The sequence below is a fragment of the Polypterus senegalus genome, chromosome 1 (genome assembly GCF_016835505.1).
Source record: "Polypterus senegalus isolate Bchr_013 chromosome 1, ASM1683550v1, whole genome shotgun sequence".
Lineage (NCBI taxonomy): Eukaryota > Metazoa > Chordata > Cladistia > Polypteriformes > Polypteridae > Polypterus > Polypterus senegalus.
The window spans coordinates 108964764-108978945 of record NC_053154.1 but is presented as its reverse complement, the minus strand read 5'-3'; the positions used below and the strand labels follow the sequence as shown (position 1 = coordinate 108978945).

At 38.2% G+C, this 14182-nt stretch overlaps 1 protein-coding gene across 2 annotated transcripts in view; it reads right to left on the bottom strand.

The window, feature by feature from the left end:
• Positions 1 to 1148: 1148 nt before the first annotated feature.
• Positions 1149 to 14182, bottom strand: part of pxylp1 (2-phosphoxylose phosphatase 1) — a 77294-nt gene continuing 64260 nt past the window's right edge. For both annotated transcript variants that reach the window (XM_039755824.1, XM_039755832.1), the window contains 2 exons: positions 7556 to 7695; positions 1149 to 2588 (listed from right to left, as the gene is read on the bottom strand). In XM_039755824.1, coding sequence (XP_039611758.1) covers positions 1657 to 2588; positions 7556 to 7695 — 1072 coding nt within the window. In that variant the 3' untranslated portion in view covers positions 1149 to 1656. The remainder of the gene's footprint in view (positions 2589 to 7555; positions 7696 to 14182) is intronic.

Here is a 14182-nt window from a genome sequence, read left to right as displayed (position 1 = left end):
GTGTCTCCATACATAGGTGCAGACACACTGACTACTCTGTAGGCAAGCATCAAGTTTATGGTAATAAGGGAAGTGAGAACGTTTTTGAGTGAATACATGTGATTAGAAAGTTTCACTCTTACTTCCTAGTAGATGTTTACCGTAGCCCATATAAACTAACGAAGCAGTTCAGTGTTGTGATTTATGGTAATTTAAAAAAAAAAACAGTCACTCATGATGAATGAATGCAAGTGACTGACTACAGAGCAGAGATAGCAATTAACATCTGGCCATCCACATTCAATACTGTCAATAACTGCACTTGGAGTGGCTTTTCAAAGTGAAACCTCATCCCTAGGATGGAAAGTTTCCAACTGAGGTAGAAAAATCAGCAAGGTGAAGTGCACAACTGGTCTTCTTTTAAAATGGCCAAATCTGTCTTTTAGGATAGAAAAAAACTCAAAACATATACACAGTTTTACAATATACATGCAATTTCAGGACGTGGATAAGTACTAGATAACACTCTTGCCTTCCATTTTAAAAAGCAAGAACAGGCTAGGTATGTTTATATAAAAAAAAAAAAAAAAGGTTTATTTTTGAACACCATTTCAAGTGACAAATTAATATATACCATGATTGTGATGAAGTAACTTTGACTTAAAAAATATCAAACTTCTCTTTTAAATGAGAGGAGTATGTTTTGAAGAAGTTTCATTTTCGCTTTGGCCAGGGGTAAAGTTGAAATGCTCCAAGATAAACTGGCAAGCCTGTCTAGGGATTGTTCCTACTATCTGCTTGTTGCTGCCCACTTAAGGCCCCAGCTACCTGAAGATCCATAATGCAAAAAAAGGCATTCAGAACAGTGGCTGGTGAATAACTTTGTGGTCCCAATCAATGACGTTGCATGTATTTTAATTTAGTGTACAGACAGACAATGAGAATAACTACTAGCAGCTTCAAACCGAGTTGTTTACAAAGTTTTGCTGATGAATTTATATCAGGATGACAGAATGCAGAACATGTATAGTTGGTTTCAGAACCAATTAAACAACAAAAAGGTTATAAATAAATGTATTAAGGCAGACAACAATATATTTATAAATTTAAAGAAAAAAACTAAATTAAGAAAATGCCAGAATTCTCAAAATAAAGGACAAGAAGCCATGTCATAAGAAATATTTTATTACATGGAAAAATATTTTAAAAAAACTAACAACTGGGAAGACAGATGGGATGGTTTTCCATTGCACATCACTGTTATGAAACACTTACCCTTTAACAAAAAAAAGTGTTGCGTTCTGCTTTCTTAACAGAGTGGTACAGTTCTGCCTTACAAATTTCGTATGTTTAGATTGTTTCAGCTATGTTTTGGATTGTTATGCATTTCACATACAGTATATAGATAGGCAAGCATCTCTGTAAGTAGAAATGTGTGCATGAAGCAGAATTAGTGGTCAGAAACATTAACACTCATAATACTTTGTGAACATTATTAAATAACTGGTTCAAAACGTTTTTCTCTAGGAGAAGCTAAAAGTAACATTAATAACTATATGGCATGGTAATATGTTTACACCAAAACTATCACGTGTTAAAGTAGGAGAAATATTTTAAATACCATATTTTGAAATCCCAGCAGTCATTCATAAAAGAATGGAATATTTAATCTGTATATTAAAACACTCGCCTATGGCAAGCATCATAATAATTAGTGCTGTTGAAAATGGCAAACATGTCCTTCTTAACAAAGTTTACAAAATTCTGTAAAGGACAGAGAGGTTGACCAGAATGCCTGTTGTGTTTCCGACAAAAAGTAGTGTGGAATGTGACATCATCCCCATTATAAAGAATACGAATATAAAGTCTTTTCTTGTCCCTGGGACCTCTCCAGAGCTCAAAGACAATCCGCGCAGCAAACCTAGGAAATCGAGCCTCGGGCAACCCCAGAGCATTTAACAAGGGGGCTATTGTTACATCGTGAGCAGAGTAGAGGGCAAAGACTTCATTGTTTTGATTTTCTGCAAATTTCTGCATGCGAGTGACCGTCTGATTCAAAAGAGGGTGGATAGCCAACAAGGAGTATTTGTAGTAAACCATCTTCTCTTGTCGATCCTTTTCATCATCCAGCTGGTGGCTTTTGATAACCGTAAAGTGCTCCAAGCTGATGCAGCCAGCCTGAGTGCAGGGGAAAGTGATATTGTGGCAAAAGTGGCATAACAAAGAGTCTATGGGATTAGCAGCTCTGAGCTGCCTTGTTGGGATGCCTATAATTCTGGCCATGTCTACATAGGTTTGTTCAAGGAGGTTGTTCTTGACGCGGAAGTTGTATTGGCGTCTCTGTTCTTCCTCTAGGTAGTGGTTCCTCATTGGACAATCGCAGTTACTTGCACAGAAAATGGTACTCCACTGATGCCTAAAGTGAACCTTCTGCCAGTCAAATTCAGGCAGCAAGCCAAACAGCAGAGCTAATCCACTCTGCAGTGTGCGACTCTTGCCAGTCGATTCTACATATAGATGTTGCTTATTCCAGTTGTCTGGTATTAGTTTGTGTTTTTCTATGTAAGTGTGTCGCAGAAGCTTCCCATTCTGCAGATGCTGCACAATCCCTGTAAAACAAATATATACCATTTTCATGTTGTATATGTATTTTGTTATACAGTTTTGACTTAATTACATGTTTTCTATAATTCTGATCTTTTAAATTAACTTTTAAAGGCTATGCTACTGGCTCATTTACACTACAACCCATGCAGGAATGGTTGTACAGTTTTACACTGGCAAAAATAACTTCTGTTACTGAGAGTCTTGTGGATATGCTTTCAGTCCTTACTAAGAAAGGTGAGAGCTTGCAATACTCTTATGTTTAATAAAACTGTATCTGAATTACAATAAAACAGCCTAAAAAAATGAAAGACTTAAATGTACACTCGTGCTCATAGGTTTGCATACCCTTGCAGAATCTATGAAATACTGGCCATTGTTTGTAAAAGGTAAGTAGTCATGCAGAAAGCTTTCCGTTTAATTAGGGACTGTGCTCAGGCAGGGTAATTTATTATCACATAATTGTATGAACCCTTTTCAAATCCTAATGATAACTGAAGTTACCCAAATGGGCCTGATCAAAAGTTTACAGAGCCTTGAATGTTGGGGTTGATAATGTATACACAAGTTGACACAGAAAGGCTCAAACTAAGGGTAATTGAAGGAGAGTGTCCACGCCCGTAATCTCTTGGATTGTAACAAGTGTCTGTGTATAAATAGTCAATTTAAACTCATGTTGAGCTGCACTGACTTTGCTGGATACCAAGCAAAAAAAATACTGTCAAAGGACTTGCGAGAAAAGGTTGTTGATTTGTATAAAATCAGTAAAATGATATAAAAAGATAGCCAGAGATCTGAAAATGCCTGTCAGTAGTGATCAGAATATGATTAAAAACAAATGGAAAGTTAGGGGTTCTGTTATTACCAGGCCACAGGTAGACCAACTGAGATTTCAGCCACAACTACCGTGATCGTTTGTCGAGCTGCCAAGAAAAACCCCTAAGCCACATCAGCAGAGATACACTCTTCTCTGCAAACAAGTGGTGTTGCTGTTTCAAGATGAACAATGAGGAGGAACTTGAACATGGGCTGCATGGTTGGGTTGCGAGAAAAAAAGCCTTTACGGTGCCAATACCACAAAACAGCCCACTTAAATATGCTAAAAAGAATCTAGACCAGCCTCTACTGGAACAAAGTCTTTTGGAGTGATTGGAGGATGTAACAAAGCCCATGTGAAAAAGTATACCAACCCTACTGTGAAGCATGGAGGTGAATCTCTGATGTTCTGGGGGTTTGTGACCTACAATGGCACAGGAAACTTTATGAAAATTGATAGCAAGATGAATGCAGCACTTGCATTCATCAGTTCCAATGCGGTGCATATGATGCACTTGAATCTTTCAACATGACAGTGATCCACAACATAAGGCCAAGTTAACCCTTTGGTGGCTACAGCAGAAATGATTGAAGGTGCTGGAGTGGCCATCAGAGTCTCATGACATCAGTTTCAGTGAGCCACTTTGGGGAGATCTCAACCGTGCAGTTCATAAAAGGCAACCCAAGAATTTAAGGGACCTGGAGGCTTTTCGCCAAGAAGAATGGACAGCACTACCACCTGAGAAAATCAAGGGCCTCGGTTTCCACAACTATCACAAAAGACTGCATGTCAGCATTGATGCTAAAGGGGGCACTAAACAGTATTAAGAACTAAGGGTATTCAGACTTTTGAACAGGGACCATCTCATTACTTCCCTTATTACTACGTTTTATTTAACGGTTGTGCTGTCCTGTGATGCCTTATAGTTTAACTTGGATTCCTCTAAAAAAAATAAATGAAATGTCTTTGATGCCTGATCAGTCAATTTTTCTTTAAAGTGTGGTACACATCTTACACATTCTGACAAGGTATGTAAACTTATGAGCACAACTGTATTTAAAAAGACATGTGATAACAATACAATATCCTATTAAAATAGTACATTTAACTTGTTTGTGTTAGTGTAACATTTCGGCATTCAAACACATAAAAATTTAACATTTGTAAATCATGGGCTGAATTGCACTTTTGACAGGAGATACTGTGGATTCCTTCCCATGTAACACCAAATAGGATGGAGTTTTATAGGCTGAAGGAGAGAATGGAAATTTAATGTTGATTTTTAGAAAGAACGATATGTAAGCACCAAAGCAAACATCATTTATCACAACATATGCATCTACTTTATTTTTCCATTGTCAAATTTCAATAATTAAGAAATAATGTTCAATCAGAACTACCAATATCAGAGTTTTAGCATCAATGTTACATTAGCCTGTAAAGACAGATTATTCAGGATGCTATGGTCAAGTCATTTTATCAGACTGCTAGATTTACAGTATATTTGAACTTTGAGAAATAATTAATTGATATTTTTTCTCCAGCCGTCTGGAGTTTTTTTGTTTTTTCTGTCCCCCCTGGCCATTGAACCTTACTCTTATTCGATGTTAATGTTGATTTATTTTTTATAATTATGTCTTTCATTTTTCTATTCTTTAATATGTAAAGCACTTTGAGCTACTGTTTGTATGAAAATGTGCTATATAAATAAATGTTGTTGTTGTTGATAACATTACATGAAGAGTGGTGTCTGGCATCCTACCAATTACTATTATAGAATTTCAATTAAATTACCCCCCACCAATGAAGCCAATGTCACATTATGCAACTTCTAGATGTGCAGGATTTGATGACAGCAGTTGCTGAACTCATCACTAGACCACGTCAGTTTAAACAACTGAAATTACAAAACTGAATGCCAACTTTCCAACACAATCATGCTCCGTGTCAGTTGGTGGCTGGCCTTCAGGGGAGTGTGCCTCTGACTTGCTAAGTTATACAAATGAAAGGGGGGTGTATGGGGGAGTCACTTGTCTGTGGACTTATCCAGTAAATATGGTAGCCATCTTGCAATTGCAGACTACTTCAGTTGTAAGTCTTTGTGTGACTGTTGTTGCTAGCAAATTACAAAAAAGTCTCATCAGACTGGTTTGACTTTGTGCTTCAGATTTAAAGCAGTATCATGTTCTGAAGCACTTGAGTATTTAGCTAGTGTAACATAAACAGCATTCTTTGGAAACGTAGCACGTTATACATCTTTATCAGGGCAGGCTCTGGCTTTCTGCAGTCGTGTAAATTAGAACTACATTATTTCATCTTAGTCACTGAACAATCTAGATGAATTAAAACTCATGAACATTAATGTCTGTATCCATTCATCTGTTTAAGTGTTGTGAAAAAAAGTAACTGTAAAAGCACTGAAATATAACCTAAATTACGTTCTACATGGGAGGGAAAACAGAATCCTCTGAATAAACCCACACAAACACAATAGCCAAACAAAGCGAAAATTAAATTGATACAAGAAGAAAACTGTTAGGCACATAATGAATTTCATCTTGTGCAATTATGCATTCACAAGATTAAAGTGGACCCAACAGTTCTTCCCTGGGAAATGCAAAAACTACGTTTCAGCCTTTACCACTGCTAGCACTGGCAGTAGTGCAGACTCTTATTCTTAGGAGGCTGCGTTCCTTTCACTGTGGGTAGTGACATCTTTTATAAATTCTACAACTCTGTGACTGCAAGTGCAGTCTTCTATGATGGTATGTGATGGGCCAGTAACATGTCAGGAGAAGCCCAGTGGATTAACAACCTAATTAAAAAGGCTGGGTCAGTTATGGGATGTACTGTCAACCCGCTGGAGGTGGTTGCAGTGGAGAGAATGATGACAAAACTGTGTGCCATTATGAACAATGCTGTACATCCCGTCTCTGACACACAAACATGGAGCACTTTCGGCAAATGAATTATTCAGCAGAAGTATCAGGAAATACTACCCAGGCTCCTTTATATAAATAGCAAAACACCTTCATAGTGTCTCACTGTGACTGTAAAGGCTCTTCTTATCTTTAGCAAAGTCAGACATTTTCTATCTTTTTAGCAGTTTTTGTGTGTATTTGTTATAATTGTGCATTTATTTATTTACTTATGTTCTGAGCTTCTGTAAACAGTCAAATCTTCCCCTTGGGACAAATAAAGTTCTTTCTTTACACTGCTGGTGTAACCAGAGAGATGACTCACACATAGTTCCTAGGAGATAAACACTCCGTCTAGTCCTGGTCGTCAAAATATGGAATGAAGTAATGAATAGCAGATGATGTGTGGGTTCTGTCCATGCAATTCTCCTGCTCACATAGAACTGATATATTTGGCTTTATTTCACTTTTTGCCTACGAGTTTGAAAGCAGCTTATAAAAAGTAAGACCAATACCGAATAAGATGGTACTTGGGCCAAACTTTATTCAACTTAATGTAAAGTACAGCATGCTTTTACTTATTATACTTTTGCTTTTATTGTTTTGTTGTCGACCATATTTTGTTTTCGGCCCCTCTGCTGTCAACTGGCCATACCTCAATTATAGCATGAATGGACTTCTATTGTCAAGATTTTTTATGTTACTCTTTGACATTGCTCTGCTTTACTGTGTGTTTAACACAGTTTGTATCTTCATATATACTGTAAATAGAGATTATGAATGGTTTAGCAATTTTCTGTTTTAGATGAAAATGTGTGCCTTGCTCAATGAAGAGCAAATTGAACTGAAATTGTGAGGAGATGTTCTTTCAACTCCTACCTTGCAACCATACATTCAATGATCTTGAAAATTCAATGTCATGGGTAGTCTAACGTATAAGAGGCAACAACCAAATTGCACATTAATTCTTAATGCTGCTGATGCTTCTCCTTAACCCAGCACCCAGTATTAAAGATTTTTTTTTTTTTCTGTACTGATTTATCTTGATATTGTGAAATTGAGTGATTCTATTGTACACACAAAAAAATGTAAATAAAAAATGAGCACAGACAGCAATAGATTCTAAATTTTACAAGGTCAAATTTACACTGTACTGTACACAGGTCCTCTGATAGGTTTCTAGGGTCTAAATTGTATAGAAATAATATTTAATCATGCTACAAAAGCATAACATTACCTGTCTGTGTGAGTTCCCCCATTTCACAAACAAAGTGACTAGGAAAGCGAGGTAGACTGCTCAGCACATTATCCATGTTCACTTTTGTCGGCTTGGACATGTGCTTTATGAATGTTGCAAGCTGAGGGTGAGAAGGGTTCCTGGAAAAAAAATAGGCATCTGAATTAATATTGATCTATTTCAAAAAATATATTTCATCACAGAATAAAACAATACAAATCCAAGCTAATGTGATTATTCTGCACCAGTTATTTGAAGCAATTTTACTGGTGAAAAGTAACAAGCAACAACACACCGCTTTCCTGATTAAAACTTGCTTATTACAAAAAAACTGCCTTGCTATATGAAAGCACTGTTTTATTACTCTTGGCGCACTTTTTTCCCCAAAGATGTGGAATTGTGAATCTCATGCCTTTTGTATGCCTGTATGGTTCCATATACTGTACAGGTAAAATTTTGTTACAATGAATATCTTTACAACGAAATTTTCATTACAACGAAGTATTTTTATGGTCCCGACAGTTTCCCCATATGACGCGAGTCTATAGAAATCTCATTACTATGAAGTACATTCAGCAGATACTTTCATTACAACGAAGTGCCCAAAAGACCTTGAAATGAATGAATCATCCACAGAGCAGCTAGTTCTGTGGCCGCAGCTTAGTTGTGCACATCGATTCCCTCAAACAGAAACATTGTAATTTTTTTTTTTCTTTCTTCGAGCTGTCCTCGTACTGTTTTTTTTTTTTTGTTTCCTGCGGTTTTCAGCGATACCTTTTGCTTATTGCTCGTCAAAATTTGAAAAACATGCATTTGAATTTAACTCAGTCATCCTCCTACAGAAACGGCAGACACGAAAAAACGATAACAGTTCATATTAGAAAAAAAAAAATTTTACATTTTTGCAGCTCTCGATTGTGGCAAAAAGAAAAAAGACATTGCCAATGAATTCGGATTCACCATCAACTTTCTTGAAAAACCGAGCAAAAAAAGAAGAAAAATCTCGGGTTGCAAACGTATGTGAACTGCTGCATTTGAAGACGTTGAAAAAGCAGTTTTTATGTGGTTCAATGATGCTCGTTCAAGATACATTCCTATTAATGCGGCACTCATTCAAGAAAATGTGAGGTTTGTAAACTCTCTTGGGACCTCCCCCAACTAGGCAGCACTCCGAATAGTGTCCCGAAGTCCGATCTCCGTGTCTATGGAAGACTGTTTATCTGTTGCCGGGGCAACAGCAGGCTCAAAGCTCTGCTGCGTCTCTCTGCCAAAGCAAACAGAAAAGATATTGATGGGTGATATGCAAGGAATATTGTAAATTAAGGTAACAGGATTACTTGATCACTGATCTGGCCACGACCCTGCCTGACTGCTATGTCTGTGCAGCAGAGTGGCAGGTCACGCTACAATAAATAAGTGTGCTGTTCCTGTTTCAAACTGAATAAAGCTGGTTTTCCTGAAGTACTAAGACTAAGCCTCGTGTTTTGGGGTGCAAGACAGGGACTTGTAGCGTGACCCGATCTTTTATGATTTGCTTCTGTGTCACTTCACTGCAGTGCTATGAGCCTGATGTTGCCCTGCCCTAGCAACAGACAAACAATCTTCCACAGATGCTGCAATCGCGCTTCGGGACGCACTTCAATGTGTCTTTCCTGTTGGGTGGGGAATGGGGGTTCTCAAGAGAGTTTAGAAACCACACAATATGAAGAAAAAAAGGATGATTCGGCTCCTGATTGATAACTGTGCTGCCCACAACATGCTTCCACATTTACATAATGTTCATGTTGAAATCCTCCCACCCAATTGCAAAGCAGTGCTTCAGCCATTGAACTTGAAAGTATATTAATGCAAGGAAATGCTGAAAAAAATTCTTGTCAGCATAACTTGTAGGCAGGAAGAGGCTAAAATTAACGTGAAAGAAGCTATTGAAATGATTGCAAACGCCTGGGCGCAAGTTAAAGAAAACACTATAGTAACAAATACAGAATCTCATTACAACTACATTTTTGTTACAACGAAATATTTTTTAGGTCCCTGGGAGTTTGCTGTAATGGAATTTTACCTGAATATAAATCTTCAAATCTTACCTAAAAGCCACCATTTAAAACTTAAAATATATATCGACTAATTGTACATTTACTTAATTGGGAAGTTTACACTTTTAATAAAAACATCTCACTGATTCAGGCTCTGCTCCACCTATCAATTTCAACTATTACCAAACTGTATATGCAGCTAGTTCATTGTTTCTGATGTATGGAATTCTTCTATCTCCACTCTGACGCTTCATTTTTAGTTATATAGTACCTTTTTTTTATATTTGAATCATAACTTCATTAGTAGAATTTGTTTTAAAAGGTTCTGTGTAATAGTTTCATTTGATGTGAAAGGTACCATAAATAAAGATGGCCTGAATTGGATTAAGCAGCTTTGATAATGTTATGCTATGGCTTTTAAGCAACCTCAGATGTAACCATAAGATAGAAAACAAGAATACAAGATGTTTGACAAATAAGTCCATTTGGGTAGCCAATAACTAAATTGTCCCCATATCTCATCCAGATACTTTTTAAAGGTTGCCAAGTACAAGTACATGACCCACCAGTTTGGTCCTGATTGCTACGACTCTTTGTGTGAAAGTGCCTCTTGGCTTCAGTCTTAAATGTATTTCCCTTTGTATTGCATATAGTGTCATCAAGAGTGTAATTTGCCATTTAACTGAAAGAAATCTGCTGGATTACCATTATCGCCAACTTTGATAATTGTGAAGACTTGGCATTCCCTCTTCAAGACTAAAGAGGTTTAGCTCCCTGAACCCGTTATAGAAGGACATGCCCTTTTAGTCCTGGGATGCACTTGGTCACTTTCCTCTGCACAACTTCTAGTGCTGCTTTGTCTTTTACAGTGTGGTAATCAAAACTGCACAAAATACTCCAAAGACAGTCTCACTAGTGCATTACAGTCTGAGCAGAACATTCGGTTTATATTCACTTTTTACAATACAACTGGAGTTACATTTGCTACTTTTCAGTCATCGTGTATGTCTGATTTAAATGGGCTGTTATGCCTAATAAAGGCTTATAAACAGAATCCTTCATATGCTTCTGTATAGCTGATCAAAGTCCATAAAGGCTGGGATAATTATTAGTCTTACATGCAATGAGGAGCACTTCTGTTGTTAACTTTGTAAACTTCTGTTTGAGAGGTTTTATTTATTTCTTCTGTGGTCCCCGGCCGGGACGCCCAGGAGGACGAGAGGAGGGCTTGTGCCTCCTCCACACCGCGAGGGGGCGTCCGTCCTGGTTCTGTTGGGGACCACGGGTCGAGGGCTTGGAAGCCCAGCCCTGTAGGGACCCCCCGTGGCCACCGCCAGGCGGCGCCCCGATGCCGGTGTATCCCGTACGGTCCTTGGCTGGGGCTGGAGCCCGGCCGGGACGCCTTGGAGGGCCAGAGGAGGGTGAGTGCCTCCTCCAGACAGAGTGGGGGCGTCCGTCCTGGTTAGGCAGGGGGCCTCGGGTACAGGGCATGGAAGCCCTGCCCTGTAGGGACCCGTGGCCACCGCCAGGCGGCGCCCCAGTGCCTTATTATCCTGGGAGCCCGGCACTTCCGCCACACCAGGAAGTGCCGGGGGGAAGACTTTATGTGGCGCCCGGAGAGCTGCCAGGAAGGCAGCCGACACTTCCGCGCTGGGGCGTGGCAAGGAGCGGATACTGGGAACACCTGGGGCTCATCCGGGAGCATTATATAAGGGGCCGCCTCCCTCCAGTCATTGGTGGATGTCGGGAGGAAGCGGACAGAGCTTGAGGAAGGACTGGAGGCGGCCAGGAGTAAAGAGGCACAGGACTGTGTGGCCTGGACTTGGGGAAATCGGTGCAAGAAGGCACTGGGGGTGCACGTGAGAAAACTGTAAATATTGTACATAGTGTATATAAATAAATGATGTCCGTCTGTCTGTGCCGGGGCCAGCGTTCACACTTCTTTTACAAACACATGGGTACACATTAGTCAATGTCATATTGAGATATCTCTAAAAATGGCGGCTATCCTGTATAGGATAGGACCAAATTTATGCAGAGTGAAATTTTAAGGAGTGTCTAGTATTTTTGGAAGTTGCTCTTTTTATTTGATTTTTTTAACTTTTACAAATCTTTGCACTTGCAATGAAGCATATAATCATAGGCCAATAGCAGTCTTCACATAGGTTAATCTTACTCAGCAATTCTGAAATACTGTGCAGTGATGTCAATGTTAGAATGCTCATTTATCAGTTTTTTTTTGTTGCATACAATATAAAGAGGAAATCAGTGCAAAATGTTACACTATCACAAACTGACCCAAAACCTGACACTTTGTGGAAACGTATGCAGACACTGCAGACACTGTAGCCCATAGTGTGGCCAGCCGAATAACCCTTTTGTATTTCACTACTATCATGTGAAAAAAATTGGAATCTTTTTATTATGCAGTACAGTATATATTTTAATATAGATTTCTCCCTGACAAAAGTAGTCCCTTTCATTTTTATGATAAGCATAAATGTAAAATATAGTAATAAGAAAAAAGTTACTTATAATTATTTTTTCCAGTTAGAAATGGTTTGCCAAGGTGATCCCATAATCCCGTACTTAAATAAGAGATTTCACAGAATGAGTGAATGGATATCCATGCGTGGGCAGTATGGTAATGCAGTGTTTAGTGCAGCTGCAGGCTCCAGATCTCGGCCAACTCACAATCTGGGTTGAGTTTGCAAGTTTCCCATGTGTCTGCATGGGCTTTCTCCAGATTTCTGGTTACCTCTCTTTTCTTCAAAATGGCCCATATTGACCAAGTCTGTGCCTTACAATGAATTAATGCTTTGCAGTAGACAGTACTAGAGCAGGCTGTGACTTAACTTGATTCTTTAATGTAAAATGCAGCTTAAGAAAATGGAGGGATGCACGCGTTTCATGGTTGTTTTCAGAAACCATTGTAGTTCTTGGCACACTGTTTTTTTTCGCTTTACTATACTTCATTCATACAGGAGCAAGTAGGGTGAAATGACACCCTTTATTGGCTAACTAAATAGATTACAAATGCAAGGTGTCCCAATGAAGAGGCCTTAGCTGCCTCGAAAGCTTGCATTTGTAATCTATTTAAAAATGGTGTAATTTCACCTTACTTTCTCCTGTATCAATCTATGGCTAACACGGTACAACACTCTACTGCTATGGAAATACTTCATTCATGAATCACAATAGAGCCCAAGTTAATTAACCTACTGTCATTGTGTTTAACTCCTATTGTTTTACTAACAACTCAAGACTCTTTACAGAGATGTTGCAAGTATCTCATGTCTGGGCAATGTCGGACCTGTTGTTAGCATGATACAGTAATTATGTGAGTTTTGCTATGGTCATTTTAAAGATTGTATTGATAACTTCTCTCTCTCTCTCTCTCTCTCTGAACAGTGTTACTGATAAAACAAAAATGTCTTATCAGTCACATACTTTAAAGTATTTTATTGTAAACAGTGTTGCTCATATCTTTAAACTGCAGTGCAAGTCTCTCTCAAAATTAAGTGAAATGCTTTGTCTTTTGCGGTATTATATGTCTAAAAATGCATATAATATTTCTCTGTGTGGGGTATTACTTTACAATCTATCTTCCATTTTACCAAGAATACCTTTGCTAAAGTTGTAATCATAAGAAATTTCTAAAGCAAAATGTCAAAAGGATTATATTCCTAGATCTATACATAAAATTATCTTAAACATAGATTTCTGCCAAAAAAAGTCCAAATTTTTGGAATCCATTCCACTTCACTGTAATAGATAAGGTTTAAAAAAAAAAGTATTACAGTGTTTAGTGCAGCTATATAAACCATACTGTAAAATAAAAGAAAATAACAAAAATCGGTATGTCGCACAGGCTAAAGGACAACAAAGCTAAACAGATCCACTTAGATCTCTTTCTAGGCCTTTTTCTGTTTCTGTTTCTGCTTACAGCTATATAACCTTGTATGAAGCAAACAGCACAGCAAGGAACACTGCAAATAAAAGATTGAGGCAGAAAAGTCAGAATTTAGGAAACTTGACAGAAATAAAAATAACGCCAAATGTTAAAGGTATGCAGAGATTATACTCCTTTCTCAATGACACAATGTAAAAAAAACATTACATCACAGTCAAGTACACAGATGACACAAGAGCGACTGTAGTGACAAATTTAAAGAGCCTGCTAAGTATGGCTGCTGTAAAAAGGCTCATTTCCTGTAGAAGAAGAAATGACAAAGAGGAAATAGCCATTCAATAGTGGGACTCACAAGACTTTTGAAAATGAGAATGACAAAAGTTGGAATCCACATCCCTACCACACCAGACTATTGCTCACCATGTTGCATGATTGGACATCAAGTTATATTATATGACAAAGATGGGTTCAAACTTCTCTCTTGTACTGGTTAGAAGACTGATGGCATGCACTACAACTGTGGTGAAGTTCTTTGACAGACTAGTGCTAAGGAACATTAAACAGAATATTCAAGATTGGCAGACTGTAGGTGATTATGACTATTGACACAACTGCTCTACAGATGATGCATATTCCTTACACTTCATACCATCTGGATAATAAAAACTAACACCAGAG